The sequence below is a fragment of the Mucor velutinosus genome, assembly GCF_035048745.1.
Source record: "Mucor velutinosus strain NIH1002 chromosome Unknown tig00001567, whole genome shotgun sequence".
Classification (NCBI taxonomy): Eukaryota; Fungi; Mucoromycota; class Mucoromycetes; order Mucorales; family Mucoraceae; genus Mucor; species Mucor velutinosus.
In genome coordinates this window covers 354,399-373,512 of record NW_027041896.1, presented here as the reverse complement: position 1 = coordinate 373,512, position 19,114 = coordinate 354,399, and the positions used below count along the sequence as shown (strand labels likewise).

General features: G+C 39.0%; 6 protein-coding genes across 6 annotated transcripts; 1 reads left to right on the top strand and 5 right to left on the bottom strand.

The window, feature by feature from the left end:
* Positions 1-4,120: 4,120 nt before the first annotated feature.
* ATC70_011995 (uncharacterized protein) lies at positions 4,121-6,560 on the bottom strand (the record flags this gene model as incomplete). The annotated part of the gene is made up of 8 exons (XM_064831178.1): positions 4,121-4,779; positions 4,838-5,620; positions 5,675-5,708; positions 5,771-5,851; positions 5,900-6,177; positions 6,230-6,307; positions 6,364-6,485; positions 6,538-6,560. 8 exons carry the CDS (start codon positions 6,558-6,560, stop codon positions 4,121-4,123), a joined length of 2,058 nt encoding a protein of 685 aa, XP_064688046.1.
* Positions 6,561-6,728: 168 nt separating this feature from the next.
* ATC70_011994 (uncharacterized protein) lies at positions 6,729-10,028 on the bottom strand (the record flags this gene model as incomplete). The annotated part of the gene is made up of 10 exons (XM_064831177.1): positions 6,729-7,080; positions 7,138-7,356; positions 7,415-7,669; positions 7,719-8,189; positions 8,242-8,340; positions 8,390-8,621; positions 8,674-8,857; positions 8,913-9,013; positions 9,064-9,700; positions 9,765-10,028. 10 exons carry the CDS (start codon positions 10,026-10,028, stop codon positions 6,729-6,731), a joined length of 2,814 nt encoding a protein of 937 aa, XP_064688045.1.
* Positions 10,029-10,512: 484 nt separating this feature from the next.
* Positions 10,513-11,674, bottom strand: ERV29_3 (ER-derived vesicles protein erv29; the record flags this gene model as incomplete). Its single annotated transcript, XM_064831176.1, has 5 exons — positions 10,513-10,562; positions 10,623-11,238; positions 11,298-11,329; positions 11,403-11,460; positions 11,666-11,674. The coding sequence occupies 5 exons, from the start codon at positions 11,672-11,674 to the stop codon at positions 10,513-10,515; spliced, it is 765 nt and encodes a 254-aa protein (XP_064688044.1).
* A 1,018-nt stretch (positions 11,675-12,692) lies between these two features.
* Positions 12,693-13,344, bottom strand: ATC70_011992 (Glucose-6-phosphate 1-epimerase; the record flags this gene model as incomplete). The annotated part of the gene is made up of 4 exons (XM_064831175.1): positions 12,693-12,740; positions 12,808-12,974; positions 13,062-13,239; positions 13,315-13,344. 4 exons carry the CDS (start codon positions 13,342-13,344, stop codon positions 12,693-12,695), a joined length of 423 nt encoding a protein of 140 aa, XP_064688043.1.
* Positions 13,345-13,692: 348 nt separating this feature from the next.
* Positions 13,693-14,625, top strand: ATC70_011991 (uncharacterized protein; the record flags this gene model as incomplete). The annotated part of the gene is made up of 1 exon (XM_064831174.1): positions 13,693-14,625. The coding sequence occupies one exon, from the start codon at positions 13,693-13,695 to the stop codon at positions 14,623-14,625; it is 933 nt and encodes a 310-aa protein (XP_064688042.1).
* A 2,433-nt stretch (positions 14,626-17,058) lies between these two features.
* Positions 17,059-19,046, bottom strand: ATC70_011990 (uncharacterized protein; the record flags this gene model as incomplete). The annotated part of the gene is made up of 2 exons (XM_064831173.1): positions 17,059-18,275; positions 18,359-19,046. The coding sequence occupies 2 exons, from the start codon at positions 19,044-19,046 to the stop codon at positions 17,059-17,061; spliced, it is 1,905 nt and encodes a 634-aa protein (XP_064688041.1).
* Positions 19,047-19,114: the final 68 nt, after the last annotated feature.

Here is a 19,114-nt window from a genome sequence, read left to right as displayed (position 1 = left end):
ATCTATTAGTAAAAGCGCTCAAATGTACATCAACAACCATTTAAACATACTAAAGTAGAGATACACGCTTATATCGCACATCGTGTGAATGAATCACTCCTGATCACAGTGTATTCAATCACACCCATGATGGTCGTAATAGGTGATGGTATCTTTATCCAAATAGAATTAAATCAATAACAAGCATATTCAAATATGACAACTATGCCCTGCTGCCATGGTTGCACAATATTCCAGATAAAGGGTTCCATACTTCAATAACAAACATCACACTTTAAACCATCAAGGTTACTGTTATATCAAATGTCATAGCAAGGTCTCACACTAAAGGTTTTAGGCTATTCTTAGGTCCCTTGGGTAAATCATGCTAATCATGATTTACAAATCAATTGTTGGGTAGATAGTAAACCTATTTGTATTATAGTAGTTCATCATCATGCTGTAAAACCTAGCATAATGAAAAGTATATAAATGCATCCTTGGGATGCATTCTCAATAAAAGTGTAATTCTTTGGCAGATTCAATTTTACATTGTATTTTGACATAACAGTTACATTAAATCATGCTATGATGATAACTCACCCAAGCCCATTAAGGTTACTCAAATCGACCCCTATGGCCAGTGCTCTTGCATTGATTACCACTTTAAATCAAACATCAACAACATTTGCCAGATATCGCAATAGCAGAACCTATTGCTCTCTATCATCACTAATTCTACAAGCTAGTTGCAAACGTATAAATACTCTTCTTTTTTTTACTCAATTCCAAGATCTTCAGTTCATTTTATACACAAATAAAATACAGTTGATTTCTATTGTATTTTACTATTGCTTTATTTTTTTTGTGAAATCTATTCAAACCTGATTTTTCTGCAAACTTCATTGTTTTTTATTCTTTTTTTCCGTGAATTTTAGTCTTGTGAAGCCTCAAATTCCACAGCTTGGACCATTTTCCGCCACTACTCATTAGCATCACCTTCCATCACTCCACATCAAACATGCCCTAGTTAAAAAAAGTTTCTTTAACAGCTTTCACTACGCATACATACTACATTCATATAGTAATTTAAAAAATTTTACTAGCAGCATCTATTCAAAATTAACTATTTTCTAAAATTTCCCTTTTCTCAACAACCATGCTACCTACGCAAATTTCAACTGCATCATCGTTTAGAAGGCAAAAAACTGGTATAGGAACATGCTAGTCTCAAGGCTCTAGCATCAATATTTGGAAAATCGATGATTTTCAATCGTCCAAAAGTTGAAAACCTCAAAAACAAAAAACATTTTATACATCTAGGTCATCATAGGTAAAACAAAAAATAGAATCTCGTCAAACTTAAATATGTTGTAGAATAGTGATATTGGAGCAAGTTCTTAGTGGGAACATTATATTGGAAATGCATACTTCATGAGATAATCAACATTGGATATGCTATTTTTAAGCAGGGGAATGTACATACTTTAAATTGGAATACTTTAATCGAACAAAGCAAGATTCTTCATTATGTCAAGAAGTATCTATTCGTAACTTGAAACCTGCAAGTCAATATTCACTACGGCCCAACTGATGTTCTCACAGAACATGGATGTGCTCTTTTGGGAACATCGATGTTCTCATGAGCACATTGATGTTCTCATTTGAGAAGATGTAGTTTTCCACAAGAATAAATGGCTTTAATAGCTAAACTATAATATTGTAGGCAATAGAAAGACTTTTATTATCTGTAAGATTCATAAAATTACTAAACGTATTATAAATTGCACGAGAAAATGGCAATTTAAAATTACCTAATAACTACTTACTAAAGTAAAAAAATATTTCAATAAGATATTCGAGTAGTTTAGTGGAAAGAACGTCAGATCCACAACCGATAGGTTATGGGTTCGACCCCGGTAGGAGCATTCTTTTTTTCAAATTTCTGAAAATCGATGTGCTCATATAAGAATATGAATGTGCTCACATGGGAACATTTCGGATGTTCTCATAAGAACATTGGCCGACTTATAATAGATCTTTAGGAACGCCGATGTTCCCATATGAGAGCATTTTTCACCTTTCGGGAACATCGATGTGCTCATTTGGGAACATCAAATAGATTCTCATATGAGCACATCGATGTTCTCATGAGAACATCAGTTGGGCCGTAGTGATTGTGGAATTTGAGGCTTGATAGACTAAAATTCACGGAAAAAAAAGAATAAAAAAAACAGTAATGTCAACTTGATAAAGGTATATTTTATTATCAAACTGACAGGTGTAAAGTAAACTGAAGTCTCTCTACTGGCCAGGTAGATGATCCTTCTTATATACTATAACAATGGATAAAAGTTCTATTAATTAGATTGACAAATAAGTCAACTCAGATCAACTAATGTCTAATCATGCTAAAAGACAACTCCAGCAAGCTAATCATGATTTAGCTCTGTCTGGATGAATAATTAGACTCTCATCCGAAGTACCCTGTTCTATCCTTTCCATAAGGATAATTAATATCGATCTAGTAGCATGTATCCGATAGGTACAGTCTTCTTAGTCTATATTAATAGTACATATCTGAGTGTATATCGCTAAGCATACATCTTTAGCATGTATCTGGATATATGGCATGTCTATAGCATATCGTATGCATGTCTATAGCATGTCTCATATATAGTACAAGTCTGTAGTACATAGAGTATCTGTAGCTAGTATCACGGATATAAGCATGTGTCTTATAGCGTGGATCATGAAGTGCACATCTGAAGCAACAAGCTCATATTGCATTAATCTTGGTGCCTATCCAGATATGGTAAACATCCGTAGTCAATGTCGGAATACAAGTATAAGTCTATAGTGCCATCCATGTCCGTGGTGCCATCTATAGCCTATATCTTATATAGTATGAATCTTATAGTACTAGCGTATCTGAAGTCCATATCTTCTTATAGTAAAAATCGATATCGTACATCTAATCCAGTGTACATACAGTCTATATCTGAATCTGGTAACTGGATGAACTGTCGGAATGCAGATCATAGTGGATGTATTCCACAAATATGACCCTTTTCGTACGCTCCACTTTTTAAAATGCTTGGTCAAATTCGTACTTGTGTGGTGTACACGTGTGGAAGATCAACGGAGCTTCAATTTCTATTATTCTGAATGATGATTCGTAGGATTCCAAAATCTAACGACCTTAAAATTACGCGTTTCATGATAGTAAACACCCCTTCACACTTATATGAAACTTGTAAAGAACTCAAAGGAGAGTACAATAATATCCATATCAAGTCTCTGGTGTATATTGTTCACCTGATATTTGATAAGTTAATTTTGCGACTTTTTCACTGTTTTCCAAAGATTAATTAATATCTGTTATCAAAACATTTTGTTAAGCATTACTAAACATCGTAGACTAAAAAAATTCCTATCGAATGAGCTATTGTTTGAAGCACTGGTATAACTCTATCATGAAATATTGACAATCTTGTCTTGACCAAAAAATCGTCATTAGATTTTTTGCTTGCTATCACAGGCTGATTTCGAACAAAACTCCGTGGTTTTGCATGATACCGTTTTTTGGCCACATCTCAACAAATACTCACCGGATTCGCACAAAATAAAGACCATTCGATAGGTCTACGTTATGTCTATCATAATGTGAGGGCTTAAAGCACCAGATATACATTTTCTTCATAAATTTGCTCAAAACTTTATATTTTACTTGGCTACAAGCAGGGGATATTTTAAACTTTAAAAACTAATCTATAAAAACTATACCATCCTATGGAGAATTGAAAAAGAAACAAAAACTACTAAGCCTTAAGCTCTGGTTCACTTAGTAAAATCCAGCGGTACGGCCCTTTGAAAATCAACCATCTCGACTCTTTTCCATCGTTACTCATCGATATCGCCCTCAATAATCCCTCATCAAACATGCCCTACTCAAACAAAGTATCCTCTTTAACTTCTACTATACATACCATCAACAGTTATATATAATATTCCAATGGCTTTTAATAGTAGTATTTGGTCAAAATCAGTTAGAAATTACAAATTTCTCAACTGCACCATATGCGTAATTATAACTCGAAAGTAATAGTCTGAAGCAGGTCTCTATTAGTGTTCACTTTATTCAAGTATCTTTCTTGAAAGGGGCCACCATTTCGTAACCTTGTTCTGCTTCATTTAATATCGCAGTGCTGTTTCGTCTATTTGTCCATTTCTGAATGAAATCAGATGCCTTATTTTTAACGTTGGCCTCTAGTTGGTTAGGTATGTTGCTACCGTTATTGACTACACTTCCTTCCTCTTGTAAGCATGCATGATGAGGAGCTTGATAAGGTATGAGCTTTGGCCAATTCACGAATTCAGCACCATTATGTTGAATAAACAGCCAACAAGTAATAGTGACAGCGAAAGTGAACGAGAGAGCAGTGATATGCACAAGCGATGAGTGTATGCTGAAAAGATCAGGAGCAAACAAGACCATTAGAAACAAAGTGAAGGATATTAGTAGATACAGAGGCATAAGCTTGATAATGATGGATGACGGTGTAGATCGGAATGGGCTGCGTACGTGTGACAGTGGCACCCTATATTTGCCTAGTATCAAATCGATGCCATCCTGTCTGGAGCCGTCCAAGTAGTTATTCTTTATGTATCTTATAGCAGAGTTGTTGAAATCGTTTACCATGCCAAGTCGTGTGCGGCGACCAGTTCTAGTGAAATCTGTCTTAAGAGCGCCTGTACCTGAATATGGTATACTCAAGCCATCCGCATTGTCTGCCCAGACTGTGAAAATATCGACATGTTAATAATATACAAACTGTCGGAAGAAAGCGACACATACCGTTCTTAAAGATTTGCATAAATTGTTCGTCATTCTCGATTACTTCTGTTGACTGAAGAATTCCAATCTCACGCAGTTGTCTCGTCAGCACCCATCTACCCAACGTACTCTGTACAACGTTGGTTCTGTCCAAACAATCCATACAGTTTGTACGCACCACTGATGTTTGCTCTTTACACAAGACAGGATCCTGCTCTGATGAAGAAGCGTCGTACAGGCAATATCCTTGCTGTCTGAGGTCAGGTTCCAGCTGGTCAACTAGTAATTGCACTCGGTGCCATTTCATCTTCCTACATTCATGATGAAAATCAAAGTGTATGTATTTGATAGATGGATCTGATAGCTCTTTGACGATGGCAGCATATAGCTGGCCAACGGGGTATTCGTACCCTTTGGTGTTGGTCAAGTTGACCAAAATCTGAGGTCCATAGCATTTGATTTGCTGATCGAAATGAGCTCTTGAGGCGCCTATGACTTTTTCGTCTGCTAAGTTGACGTTGACCCATAGCTTGGGTGTATAACGAGTATTTGGAATTTGACCCCATATTGCAGGAACACTACCTCGAGTTTGGATGTAAGAAGCACGAATCAAGTTATTTTGTACAAGCGATTTCGAGGGATCACATAACAAAAGCTGCTCAGTTTCCACAAAATTTGAAGCAAATCCATATTCATCCAGCCCTCGAGAGAAAAAACGAGTTCCAGCACGTTCTTGACTACGTCGACTGATGAGTGCGAATGTAATGGCTCTATTGTTGATCACGGAAGGGCTGATAGAGACAACTATAGATGATGTTAAGTGTCATGCAGGGTCAATTAATGTCAGTGTAACTTTACATCCTTGAATGACAGGTAGGATAAAATGACTAAACTGTAATGTTTTGATGAATATGAGTGATGGCCACTATTTTGGATAAAAAAAAATATACTTACGTCTTGGTGTATCCTTGAGTTGGCAGTAGCAGAGATCAACTTCTCACAAAGATATCGATTCCAAAAGAATCTTGTATCTGCCTGCAATTGATGTCAATATCTTTTCTGTATGCGTTCAGTCAGACATACGTTTCTCCAGTTGTAATCCCGTCCTTTGTCTGCCGAATAAGCTTGCTTCTGTATCGACAAGGTAATGTTGTATCTATAAGAAAAGTAGAATCCATTTGATTGAAGGTGGTTTTCTAATAGTTGAACATATTTTTGTTCGTCGTCCAACTGCTGGCTCGAAAGACTGTTTGTGTTACGGGCAATGGGTAGAATTTGAAAAGTCGTAGCGCGTAATACATCATATCCTTGCATAAGCGTTCCTACTCTTTGACATCCAGTGATGACGATCATATACTCGCCTATAATCTAATGAGTTCCATGCTGATATGAAATGCTTCTGCAAGTTTATACCTGCTTGTAATTTGATTAAGCCCAGTATGCCATAGACCATCAATTCATTTTCCACTATTGCGTTTTGTATCTGAGGTGCTACATATTCTAACAATGTTAGTGAAAGTCTCTGTAAATTGCGTGCAAATTACTACCATTCAATTGAATTTCGCCAGAGCTTCTATAGATTGTCAACGTTTCGATATGGTCCAGAATAGGCCCTTCTTTTGCTGGCTCTATCAGTGGTGTGAAATGATACGCTTCGTTCGTTATACGACTAATACAACACAAATTAGTAGTAGTCCAACCGATATATGATCAGTGCTTACAGCTCTAGTTGTTCATATATCATTTATTCAAGCAAGTAAAGAAGAAAGGGGTGATGACGAAGAAAGAAAGAAAATGAAGGAAAGTGCAATGATAAGCTTTAATTTAGACTATTATTTTCCAAGTTTATTCCGTTTAGGTAGTGCTGATGCCAAGGAGTAGGCTTGTATTTCCCGAGCTTTTGAAACTCATTTTATTCATTTGTGAGTGATGATGATGATTGCTTTTGTAGTGGCTGTTGTTGGGTTGGATATTTGCCATATCTCAAATACATGCCATAGCCTTCATATCTTCGTTTGGTGTTGCCACTCCATTCTCGACTTACTTGTACTGAAGCAGCTCTGCGCGGTATGTCGACATAGGTATTGTATACTTGCTGATCTATGCTTGTCGTCTTGATGGCTGCAGGGTATTCCTCTAAAGCGTTTTTATGAACGTAGTTTTGGTATTGTTGAAATTCAGGAAAGTTCTCTATGCTTGCGTAGTTGATCTTATCTCCATGCGACACTGTAAGCTTCTCAATGTTTTTGAATTGTTGGGTATATCTACAAAGATAGTTGTCTTAGATGTGGCTGTCAAACAGCACTGATATGCTAGCATACCTTTTGTACTCCTTAAGTTCAGAGTTGGTGATAGTAGGCTCCAAGTTGCGTTGAGTTATTCCTACAATTGTCCATGAAGGTGCCTTTTCGTTATCGCTCGATTTTGCTTCATCCTCTGGTTCAGTTTTCTCGGGAAACGGCGTTGTATGCGCATGGGTGGAGTTCTTGAGAGCTCGCACAGTAAAAGGACTCATATCCAATGCTTCTGCTTTCGTCAATCTATGAAGTATTTCAGCCATTAAACGCAAGCACCATGTTGTCATTTGTGTACACATACTCTCGCATTTCTTTGGAATGCGCAGATATCTTGAGCGGCCTGTACTTTAATGTGCCATTCATATTATAGGTGAATAAGGTATCCAAGCTTGTCAATTCCTTGTGATTGTAATACTCGACCCAGTAACCTTGGTATAAATCACTTGCATCAGGGTTGGAAGCAGGAACCCGGAAGCGCTTGGGTATCAGAAATAAGGATTCATCCTGCTCATAAATTTTGGTCCTCAATGCTTCTTTCTCGTACCAATAACGGTAACTAGTATGAATTAGAATCACACTATTGCCAAATTCTAATTTGTACTTACTCTCGGCGTACAGCCTTCTCTAATGGATGTTGGTTGTGTAGATGGTAATCAGAGCTTAACTCCCAAAGCATGGGTTGGCCATCTTGAGTGACGAAATTACCCAGGAACAGATTGATGGCATCTTGTTTGTCAGCGTCTGAAAATGCATTTGCATAGAAACGACGGATGGACTCGATCATATCTCGTGGATGACTGGTCCATTGGTTGATCTTTCTATAGGTTTCCATTGTGTTTACCAGATGCGAGCCACCATACTGCAAAGCAATGGTATCGCCATGGTCATGATACATTTCTGTAAAGATATTAACAGCATCTGAATCGAAATCAATCTTAGGAGATGCAATCACGCCCAGCACATACAACTGATGGCCAAGGGCACACTTGCCCATGAGAAATTGCGCAGCATTAGTACGATCAAGGCAATCAATGCAGTTGGTTCTGAGGACACCATGCTGCCTCGATTGCTTCAAGCTACAATAGAGCGATGTTTAGTATGTGCAAAGGTATGACTGTACCACCTTACTTTTGTGCATCTATTCCTATACCACTCTGAAAGAAGCCTGTCGTTTCCATTGTATCATCTGCAATCTTTTCCAAAAATCCAATGACATCCTGGTCATGACTATTAGATGAATCAGTATCTTATACTAAGCATATTTCACAAATGCCACCTTTTGGATGCTCTAGACATGTCCCAAGCAATGTACTTGATCTTCTTGTCATCAGGCAAAAATTGGTTGAGGTATGAAATTGCCTCGGAGAACTCTTTTCCCAGTATAGACTCTCTTTTGGTCTTTTCCTTTTGTTTGATTAGATTGAGAACAATACAGGGAGTTCCGTATCTTTTAAAGAGGTTCTCGAAATGTAGCGCTGCTGCTGAAAAGAACGGATCTACCACATTCACTACAAGATACTTTTAGCAGCGTGCCAGATCAGCAACACAACACTCTCTTACATTCGATGGGCGGCTTTGGTGACATGTTGGTCGTATCCTGTGACCAGATCAGAGGAATAGATCCTCTGTGCTGTACATACGATGTGTATCGAGGATTGCCATACAAATGGTCAGTTGAATGGAACGATGTGGTTGCCATGTCTGTCACAATCTGCTCGGTTTCTACATCATTTGCCACAAAGCCCTTTTCGGAAATGGCGTTAGCTGATTATGCCGTGCTGCTGGTTGTGTCAAGTTACCTTGTCATTCACGCCACGCTTGAGGAATCGGGCTCCTGCAAAGTATCGTGATCTTCGAGCAATCAAAGTGACAACAATGCTTCTTCCAAATACCGAAATTTCTATCACATGAATCAGCACCATGTCATTTGAATAGACAATTTTATCATACTCGCTTGATCCACAAATCCATAAATTAAAGGTAAAATCCATCCTGATCTACTATTCAAGTTCTTGAAACCCGAACTCAGGAGATAGTGGTTCCAAACAAACATGTCGTTATGCAGTAATCCGGGGTCTGCCGTATCTTTCTCTTCGTCTGTGGATGCTGGTTTTGCCAATGGTGGTTGAGTGAGATTGTTTTGTAATGAGTTAGTTATGTCGTAGGTGTAGGAAAAGTAAAAGTTCTTTGCTAGATCAATGTTTTGAAACGTATTCACATAGCGAGCTTCGTCAGAATTCTTATCGATTTTGGCTCCTAAACCAATTGGCACAAGTCGAGTTTCGTCAATGTGATATATGTAGTGCCCTCCTAGAAGAGCTACTTGTCTACGCTTGGTAATAAAAATCATGTACCATCCTTGCGTAAATTTGACAAAACCCACAATGCCATAGATTCGCATCGACGAAAGTTGCAATCCACCCACACTCAAGTTGCCATCTTCAATCATCTTCAAAAGTCGAGACTTCTCATATTCTGTGTATAAGACATCGTCTTCAATTACTACAAGCTCTCTAGGGTTGGTGCGATGTATTTGCAATACTCGGTATTTCTGTCGTGCTTGGTTTGTACCAACAAGATAGTATCTCTATAGTAATGCAAGGATAATAAGTTGTGATTGTCTGGTGCAGTGTAAAGATGCTATGACTTACTGTCTTTGTTTCGTATAGTTGAAACTGACTCATTGTGAAGCGCGGATGTGCCCAGTTCAAAGCTTCTTTTTTCTCTGGTGATGCTTCTGTTGATGTTGCTTGTGTCTTTGCTGCTGTATTCGAATCATTCAGGATACCAGAAGCATAAGTTGCATTTTGTTCGTTTTCATCCTTTTTGGTGTGGTGTTCTGGTAGTTGAGCGTTTAGATACTGATCATTTAAGCATTCCTGATTGTCGTTGAATATCTGTGCGTCTTGATTCATGGTAAAATACGACATACAAGGGAAATAGCAAGAGACAAAGGTCTTACACGCATGGTCAACACACGCATTCAACATTTATCTCAATTTTGAGGCCGACATCTGCAATGATTTCATTCAGAGTCCCACCCGCAAATACGTACGTAGAGTTTGCTGGTAGAGTCAGGAGATGCTTATTAAGTGGGACATGGGATAATAGTAGGCTTCAGGAACTGCGCTCCACTGACACATTTTCATCGGGAGAACAGAACAAGTTATACGTTCAATCAAGCCTACTGATGATCTTTCCCAAAATACTATGGACAACAAAGCGATCATTATCTGGGAGTCAAGCCCTGGTGTTTCTAATCGAGTAGGCATTATGTAAGTGTTGGAAGATCATTTTCGAACAGTAGAAACAGGTTGTGTGCAATATCAAGAGTATAGAAATTCAACACATGCCAAATTAAAATGAAATGGTTTATTTAGTATCAGTGTGTTGTAAAATCTACTTTGATTCCTCAGCATCCTCAGGCTTGTTCTCGGCCTTATCAGATTCTACATTTCGATAAAGATCAGTACAAAAAGCATCACATTATGCTCAAAACAACTACTTACCATCCTGCAAGTCAGAGGTCCACAAAGTCAAGTTGTCTCTTAACAATTGCATGATAAGAGTAGAGTCCTTGTAGGATTCTTCAGAGAGGGTATCAAGTTCAGCAATAGCATCATCAAAAGCTTGCTTGGCGAGATGACAGGCACGATCAGGGGAGTTGAGGATCTCGTAGTAAAAGACAGAGAAGTTAAGGGCAAGACCGAGACGAATAGGGTGAGTAGGGGCTAATTCGGTTTGAGCGACATCAGTAGCGTTCTTGTAGGCATCATGAGCTTCAGTGGCAGCACTCTTGCGAGCATCACCAGTAAGGAACTCGGCAAGATAACGGTGGTAATCACCCTTCATCTTGTAGTAGAAAACCTTGGATTCGCCACCTTGAGCATTGGGGATCAAATCATCGGTCAAAACGTTCAAAATATCTTGACAGACACCTTGAAGTTCGTTTTCAATCTTTTGACGGTAGGCCTTGATCTTCTCGACTTGGCTGGCGTTACCCTTACTCTCTTCTTTTTGTTCAATAGAAGAAACGATTCTCCAAGAAGCACGACGAGCACCAATCACATTCTTATAAGCAACAGACAAAAGGTTACGTTCCTCGACAGTCAATTCAATACCCATCTACATGTTGATTCAATAAGTGTGCGTTCCATCTTTTTCACGCATATGTTTGTATTTACCTTGGCAACTTCCTTGGTGAATTGAACCATTTCTATTTTAAAACACCACTTTTTGTTTCAATAACCTTTGGCTCCATCAACTACAACACGAAACAAAAAACTTACCATCGTAACGTTCAGCTTGCTCGGCAAGCTTAGCCATGTAGACATTGGTTTCGCGTTCCTAAGGGTATCGAGAGATGTATGTCAGCTAAATGAATGATTTTTCAACAGGTATGTGTTCAGGATGAGGAAAACAAGATGAGAAAAACCTCCAGAAAATATTCAGAGGTTTTTCTACATGCAAGATGCTGACGAAATGTCCATGATTTGGACATGAGAAATGGTGTTGAAATACCCAACATAGAGCAAATGTGATCTATACTTACAGTAGCCATAGTATTCAATAATATTATTTATGATATAAAAAGAGAGGATGGAGCAGCTCTACTGAAAAATCTTTTTGTGTGCGAAGCGAGGCAAGAGGGTTACCAAAATAAAAGACGTCATACGAAATGAAGCAAATTCGGTAAAACGTTTTGTTACAATTTTGGATTTTCCTGATCCAACTTTCAATCCACTTGATAACAGAGCATTGAATGCAAAAAAGAAGCCTCCTGATTATGCAGGAAAGCTCAATAGGAGAAAGTAAATGGGCTTCATCAATAATGATTTCATGATCCATTCGACCTGTCAAATCAATCCCGTTGCTATGGAAACAGATGGAAGGTGGTGCCATATTGATTTGCCGCACATTTCTCTCTATTTTAAATAATTGTATTGGCTATATTCAAGTGCCTCTTTAAATTCTCTGATCTACGATGTAGCAATGGCATGTCCCTTCAAATAAATGTGTCTACTGAGCACATCTAAGCCGTTTTCGAACAAAGAAATATTGACATCTGTTTATTAAGCCCTTGAGAATAGCTCAGTTGGGATAAAATAAAGAGATTCGTCGTATATATGAAGAATATAGGGCCAAGTAACTTTTCAGCATTGGAATCCTCCTTTTTTTAAAAAGTAATGATGTGTGCCTTCAGTAGCAATACCACAAATACGAACGATCCCTACTATCAATCATGAGCTGTAATTGCTAGGCACCAACATTTTACCAATGAGCTTCTTTTGTATCATTTTATCGCAAATATCTCGTACTCTAATTTCACATTGCCTTGCATTAATTTTGCAGATATGCCTTTGGATCTGTAGAGCCGTCTGGATGATCAAAGACTCCCCTACAATCCAAACCGTGCTCATCTCTACCTTCAATTTGCACTATATGCGACAGGATCAATGATGTTTTTTATATGCTTTAATTTTATTTGGAACAATAAAAGAAATCTACCAAATTATGTCAAAAAAATGTAGCCAGAGGCCAACAATATACTCTTTGCAACAAGAGAATATACAATTTCTTTAACGGTAAGACTTTTGGAAACGGGCACGAGCACCGGGACCACCGAACTATGAAGAAATCATGTAAGTATACATTGCTCCCATGATGTACCATATAAAATGCCATCCAATTTACCTTCTTGGGTTCACAACGACGGGGATCAGCGACGAGGAGGGTACGGTCATATTGAACGAGGATCTCCTTGATCTCCTTCTTGGCAGCCTCATCGACGAACTTTTGGTAGAAAGCGACGATAGCCTTAGCAAGAGCTTGACGGATAGCATAAACTTGAGAGGTGTGACCTATCCCACAGAAGAGCACATGTCAATATTCTCTACATTCTCTCCCATTTCATTCGCTACTAAATCTATATGAATCATAATACATACCACCACCGTTGACACGAATTCTGATATCAGTGTTGGCAAAACGCTCTTCACCCAAGAGAAGGATAACTTCATAGACCTTGAACTTCAAGATCTCGGGTTCGAGGAGTTCGATGGGGGAACCGTTGATACGGATGAGACCATGACCACGCTTGCAGTGAGCAACAGCAGTGGCGGTTTTCTACAGCATGCTGTTGTATCAATACACCATGTTCCATCTACAGGTATTTCTTTATCCATATGTCTCTGAACTCACCTTACGGCCGAATGTCTGTACAGCTTCCATTTTCGGTACTAGATGTGGATGTAAAATAAACGCTGATTAGATTCTGATGGAGCGATTGTCATGTTGTATGTGTCGATGCGTCAATATTGGATGGATGGATTTACCTTTAGGTTGAGAGAAGGAGCAAAACTGTGGTGCGATTGCTTTTGCTTATTATGTTTGTCCACCGGTCCCAATCCCACATTGAAAGGCCAGCTCAAAAGATGTCGCCTCTTGTAACATGGTATCCGGACCATACTGCCTCGGACAATCACGGGCATGTCAATCTTGTATTCGAAATGAATTCTCATTATTCGAGAAGCTTTACTGGAATTTTTTTTTTTTCATTGCCATGACAATGTTTTGCAAATGTCTTTTCCAAGCCTCTTTTCGATATGTTTCGATTATATCAAGGAGCATACACAAGGCATTGTTTCTTTAGAAGGAGTACCATTCAATCCAATTGTTGAGAACCTGATACAACACTTATTTACATCGGATACTCCGCTCAATTCATCCATTCTATCCGTCATTGCAGAATCTCATTCAAAAGAGCTTCGAAAAGCAGAACTTGCATGGAGCAGCCTCTTGCTGTCGAAAGCAGCCAATCGATCAGCTGTCCCCGCATTAACAGCTATATCAAAGCACTTTCCAAAGTTCATCACATGTTTGAAATTAGGACAAAGCAACATTAGCAATCAGGATATCTTCCTTTTGCGTGGATTTACAAACCTCAAAACACTGCATTTGGGGAAGAATCCCAAAATTACGGACCGTGGGGTGCTTTATCTTACCAGCATCATTTCTGCAGCGCCTTCCATTGGACTACCTTACTTGGAAGATCTACATTTGTGTGATCTACCTGGTATTACCGACAAAAGTTTGAAATTTATTGGCAAAATACCAACGCTTGTGTACATTGATATTTCCAATACCAACATTACAGAACTTGTTGCACTTCGATATCTATCAAAGATAGGATATAAACGTATCACTGAACGTATCACACCATTCGAGATCAAGTCTGCTTTTGACATCTTTGCAAACACTAAATTCTACCGGTTTATCAAAGACCTGGCATATCAGTACGATCAGGGACAGATAACTAGGCCATTGACGGCGGAAAATTTGTCAAATTCGAGCCAGCCAGCACTCCATTTCTCAAGAACACTTACAAAGTATGCTGGTGTTGTCGAGGAGAAGAAACCGCCAGCCAGACTAGGGCCTGCTGCCAAGAAGCAAAAACTGACAACAAATGATTATCTAGCCATGTTTGAACAGGAGATTGCAGACGATGATTAGAATATTGGCATGAAGGATTTGGCATTGAGATCAAAGCGATGACATTTGATAACAAATGGGAAATAAAGGGAATAACATTGTATAGCATCATTGCATAATAAATTTATTATCTCTACACACTTTTAAAGGCTCAAAAAGGAAAGAAGTTGATTTCACAAGTATTGCGGTTTACTGGCATTATTAGATGCAAGACTCCGAAAGATAATAGCATGTATAAGATATTACTATGTAGTTCGCCATCTATTTTCCATCGGCTCCAGAAGCATCTATTATTGCTTTCATGATTAGAAGGGCATTTGAGTTTGCCAGCCAGCCAGCCACACCAGCCAAAGTTAATTCAGACTCAGAACATTGCATCTGCTTTAAATTGGCCACATTTCGTCCCTTTTCGACTTGATCGATCTATTTTGCAAGATTCGACTATGAAAACTGTGATGATCAGCCCGTACTTTCTAATACATTCTTGCAATACTTTTCAAGGCGCTTCCAATGGTGCCAAGCATAATATATGTTTCGACTGAACTTATTGAGTAAATTTCAAAAAATATGAAATGAGGTTTTTGGTCAAAAAGTCGAGATTTTACACCTCAAGACCCCATAAAAGTGATTTTAGGGGTTGCGTAGGATCGAGAGAAACATTTTGAATTAGTATATACCATAGTAAAAGTCATCATTTTGAAGGTGAAAAATGCGATCGTTTGATTTTTGATGAAAACCATGAGGTACCCATCATGCTTTTTGGTCGATTTTGGTCAATGTTTTTTTGGTCCCCAAAAAGTTGAGCGATGGTGTCAGGAAGTTACATCTACTCGAGTACAATTGTTTGGCATTATTCCGGCGGCTCAGAAAGATGTACATGTCAAGATATTAAGGCTTAAAAACTGTAAAATCTGGCTGCGTTTATATATTTGCTAGCATAAAGATGTTTTATTTCACGGAGGTGTTATTATATATAAGTATGCCTACGCTACGGATGGCTCATACCGAAGCAAAGCGAAGGCAAAGAGCCAACCTACACAGCTGCAGCTCGAGCTATCAACTGCCCTTGCTCATTTTATTGAAACACTGCTGCGTTCATTTTAACCCTCTACTTACTACACACAAAAATCGCTCGTATCATTTGTGAATCTGACTCTTATTATGTGATGTTTCACATCCGTATACATGTAAGATACTTCACATACGGGCAAGTGGTATACTGTTGTAATTACTCTTTTCTACTCAAAACTGTGTCTAATACAGCAAAAACTGGGTACATTTAAGCCATAATTTCTCGTGTTAGAAGCCCTTTTGGACCGCCAGAATAGCACCAAGCAATTGCTCTCTCCCAGCGTTTACTTCCTGACACCATCGCTCAACTTTTTGGGGACCAAAAAAACATTGACCAAAACCGACCAAAAAGCATGATGGGTACCTCATGGTTTTCATCAAAAATCAAACGATCACATTTTTCACCTTCAAAATGATGACTTTTACTATGGTATATACTAATTCAAAATGTTTCTCTCGATCCTACGCAACCCCTAAAATCACTTTTATGGGGTCTTGAGGTGTAAAATCTCGACTTTTTGACCAAAAACCTCATTTCATATTTTTTGAAATTTACTCAATAAGTTCAGTCGAAACATATATTATGCTTGGCACCATTGGAAGCGCCTTGAAAAGTATTGCAAGAATGTATTAGAAAGTACGGGCTGATCATCACAGTTTTCATAGTCGAATCTTGCAAAATAGATCGATCAAGTCGAAAAGGGACGAAATGTGGCCAATTTAAAGCAGATGCAATGTTCTGAGTCTGAATTAACTTTGGCTGGTGTGGCTGGCCAAAATGCGTTTTCTGATGGTGGCAATGATGATTGGGATGCTGATTAAATGGGGATGATGAATTTGAGAGGGCCATCGCTTAGCTTGAATACTTTCTTTTGTTTTTGTTGGGCATTTTCATATCTGGCAACACCAGTTAACTTGGCTCATCATCAAAATAAATGTAATTGTAGCTTCCTAATCGTGATTTGCAGCATTTCAACATGACATGTAAGCAGTATGCGTTTGATTAATTCGTTTACAATAATAAAAGACTATTGTCGCTGGCTGATCAAAGGCTATTTTTGTATGCGGTGAGGATATTTTTTTACATTTATATTAGAATATTCATTGGGCATGATGGCTGCAATCTTGTTGGCAGTTGGCAGGTTTTGAGTGCGCCTATCTTCACCAACAAATAGCTCCAATCTTATTTGAGGGTTCAGTCGAATATGAGCATCCTCGTTGATATGGTTTGTTCTTCTTTACTCAGGATCTCATGAGCATGCTTGTAAACGCGAACAAAGGTTTTTTGGACTTGCCAGGTGCTCCATGCTTTAAATTTTATATGTTCTTGATTAATCACCATGACACTTTTTTAAAGCATGTATTTTATTAGATGCTGATAGTTTACAAATTAGGTACGTGTAATGCATGTAGTAGCATATTCACAATGGCAAATGTACCTTCTCCTAGTACAAACCCACTCGCTACAATAATAATTGCGATTTTCCCAATGTCTCTATAGGGTTTGCATACACCTTTGAACCATGTGTCTTGAGATGTCGCTTGATCGTTATCTATATAACTATCCCATAGATGACACAAGATGCCACCAATCACTCTCGCCAGAGTAAAGTTTGGAGGATTGTATATTCCGATCGCAAATGCAATGCCTTGAGGTATCCATTGATGCCATGCAGTCTTCTTGGTCTCTTTCAAATATGTCAAAATAGCAAACAAGACAGAGAATGCGATAACAAACTCAGGTACATGCGGTGGTAAAGGATGTCCGTTTACAAGCCTTGCCATGTCTAACCAAACCTGAGCAGTGGGTGCTGGAAATTCAGGGCCTGGTACATTATAGACAGATGTATATAGTAAATAGGCGCCCGTTGCTACAAATGAGCTTATCAAAGATCCAATGAGTTGACCATAGAATTGAGCTTTTGGTGAAGCATGTAGTAGATAACCAGTTTTCAAGTCTTGCATTAGATCGCCTGCTTGTTGAGCACTTGCCTCGGCAATGCCTCCCGCTACCAAGTTGGCTACAGTTGCCCCAGGCATCATTGCTGATGCTGCAATTTGACTCAATTTTGAGATGCCAGAGACAGGATTGAGGTCTGTTTCTCCCAACGCACGCACGCCCAAGATACTGAGAAACATGGCAAGTATAATAGACACAATCGTCATCCACTCTGGCATGATGTCGCTACCAAACACAATTTTCACCATCACAACACACAGTGCAACTGAACAGAAGAGCCCTACAATGGTAACATGGATCGGTACTTGCTTTTTCGCAGGCAAATCGTCGTCTCGATTTATATGAATACTGTCCAGATCATCATTTTCTGCCCAACTGGCATCCTCATCCGGCTCATCTTGATCATGCAACAGATTTTGGTGTTGTTCCGCGTATCGAGGAACTTCAGAGGAGCATATCGTTACACTTAGTTGTTTTACCAGCACAATCAGCAGTGATACAATGGATTCTGATATCATCACACCGAGCGAAATCCATAAGATCCATCCTTTTGATCCAGACTTCCAATCATTGACTGGCCCTGGCGCCCATTCTGCATAATGTGATATTGGAGACAGAATTCCCCACCCTACGATACACCCTAAAAGCATGGATAACGTCGTTGGAACTCCCTATAAGCTTCATGAGTGAATATCCTGTAACGTTTGGTATGCATGACGTTACTTGCCATGATGATGCCTTGTCCAATGTAACTTAAGCTGGGTGTAAAGTACCACTCCCAAGCCTTAAAGTCGACGTAGTTGAGGGTTATCCAATTGAAGACAGGCAGTGCAGAAAGCAATGGGAAAAAGTAAGATGCCAGAGTATAAATGGAGGACAAGGAGAATGAGTATAGTAAGGCTTTTAGTTTTAGAGACCATAATCGATTGCGTTCATCATCATCTACAAGATCACCCTCTAGGGCATCTTGCCCAAAGGTCTGTAACTGCAATGTGTCACTATCTTGAACCGAGTCGCCCTGTTTTTGATCATGGAGCACTCGGATCATCTGCGCTGTAGCCGTGCCTGAAGGGAATTTGAGTTTCTCTTTGATGATGGTTTGCTTTCGAAGTGGTATAGCGAAAAACACGCCAATAAAGGCCAGACCCAGACTCCAAAGTATAAGCTTCCATGCAGGAAGTATGAGTGGACCACTAGGTAAGTCATCCGTCGTTAATTGGCCCAAAGCAGGCACAATGCCCACAAATCCAGCTGCTAGCGGCATGGTCGCTGTCGCCACAGCTACAGTTTGCAGATAGACATTCTCTTGGGGTCCAAATGAGGCCTGACAAGGCTTGAAGATAGCAAAACCCAACATAGATGCTTGCAACGACATCATGGAGATCCAGCCAGTTTGTAATCCAAAATACATGTTGGAAAAACACATGAGACTTCCTATCATCAAACCTACAAGAGTAGAGCGCACCTTTTATCAGATAC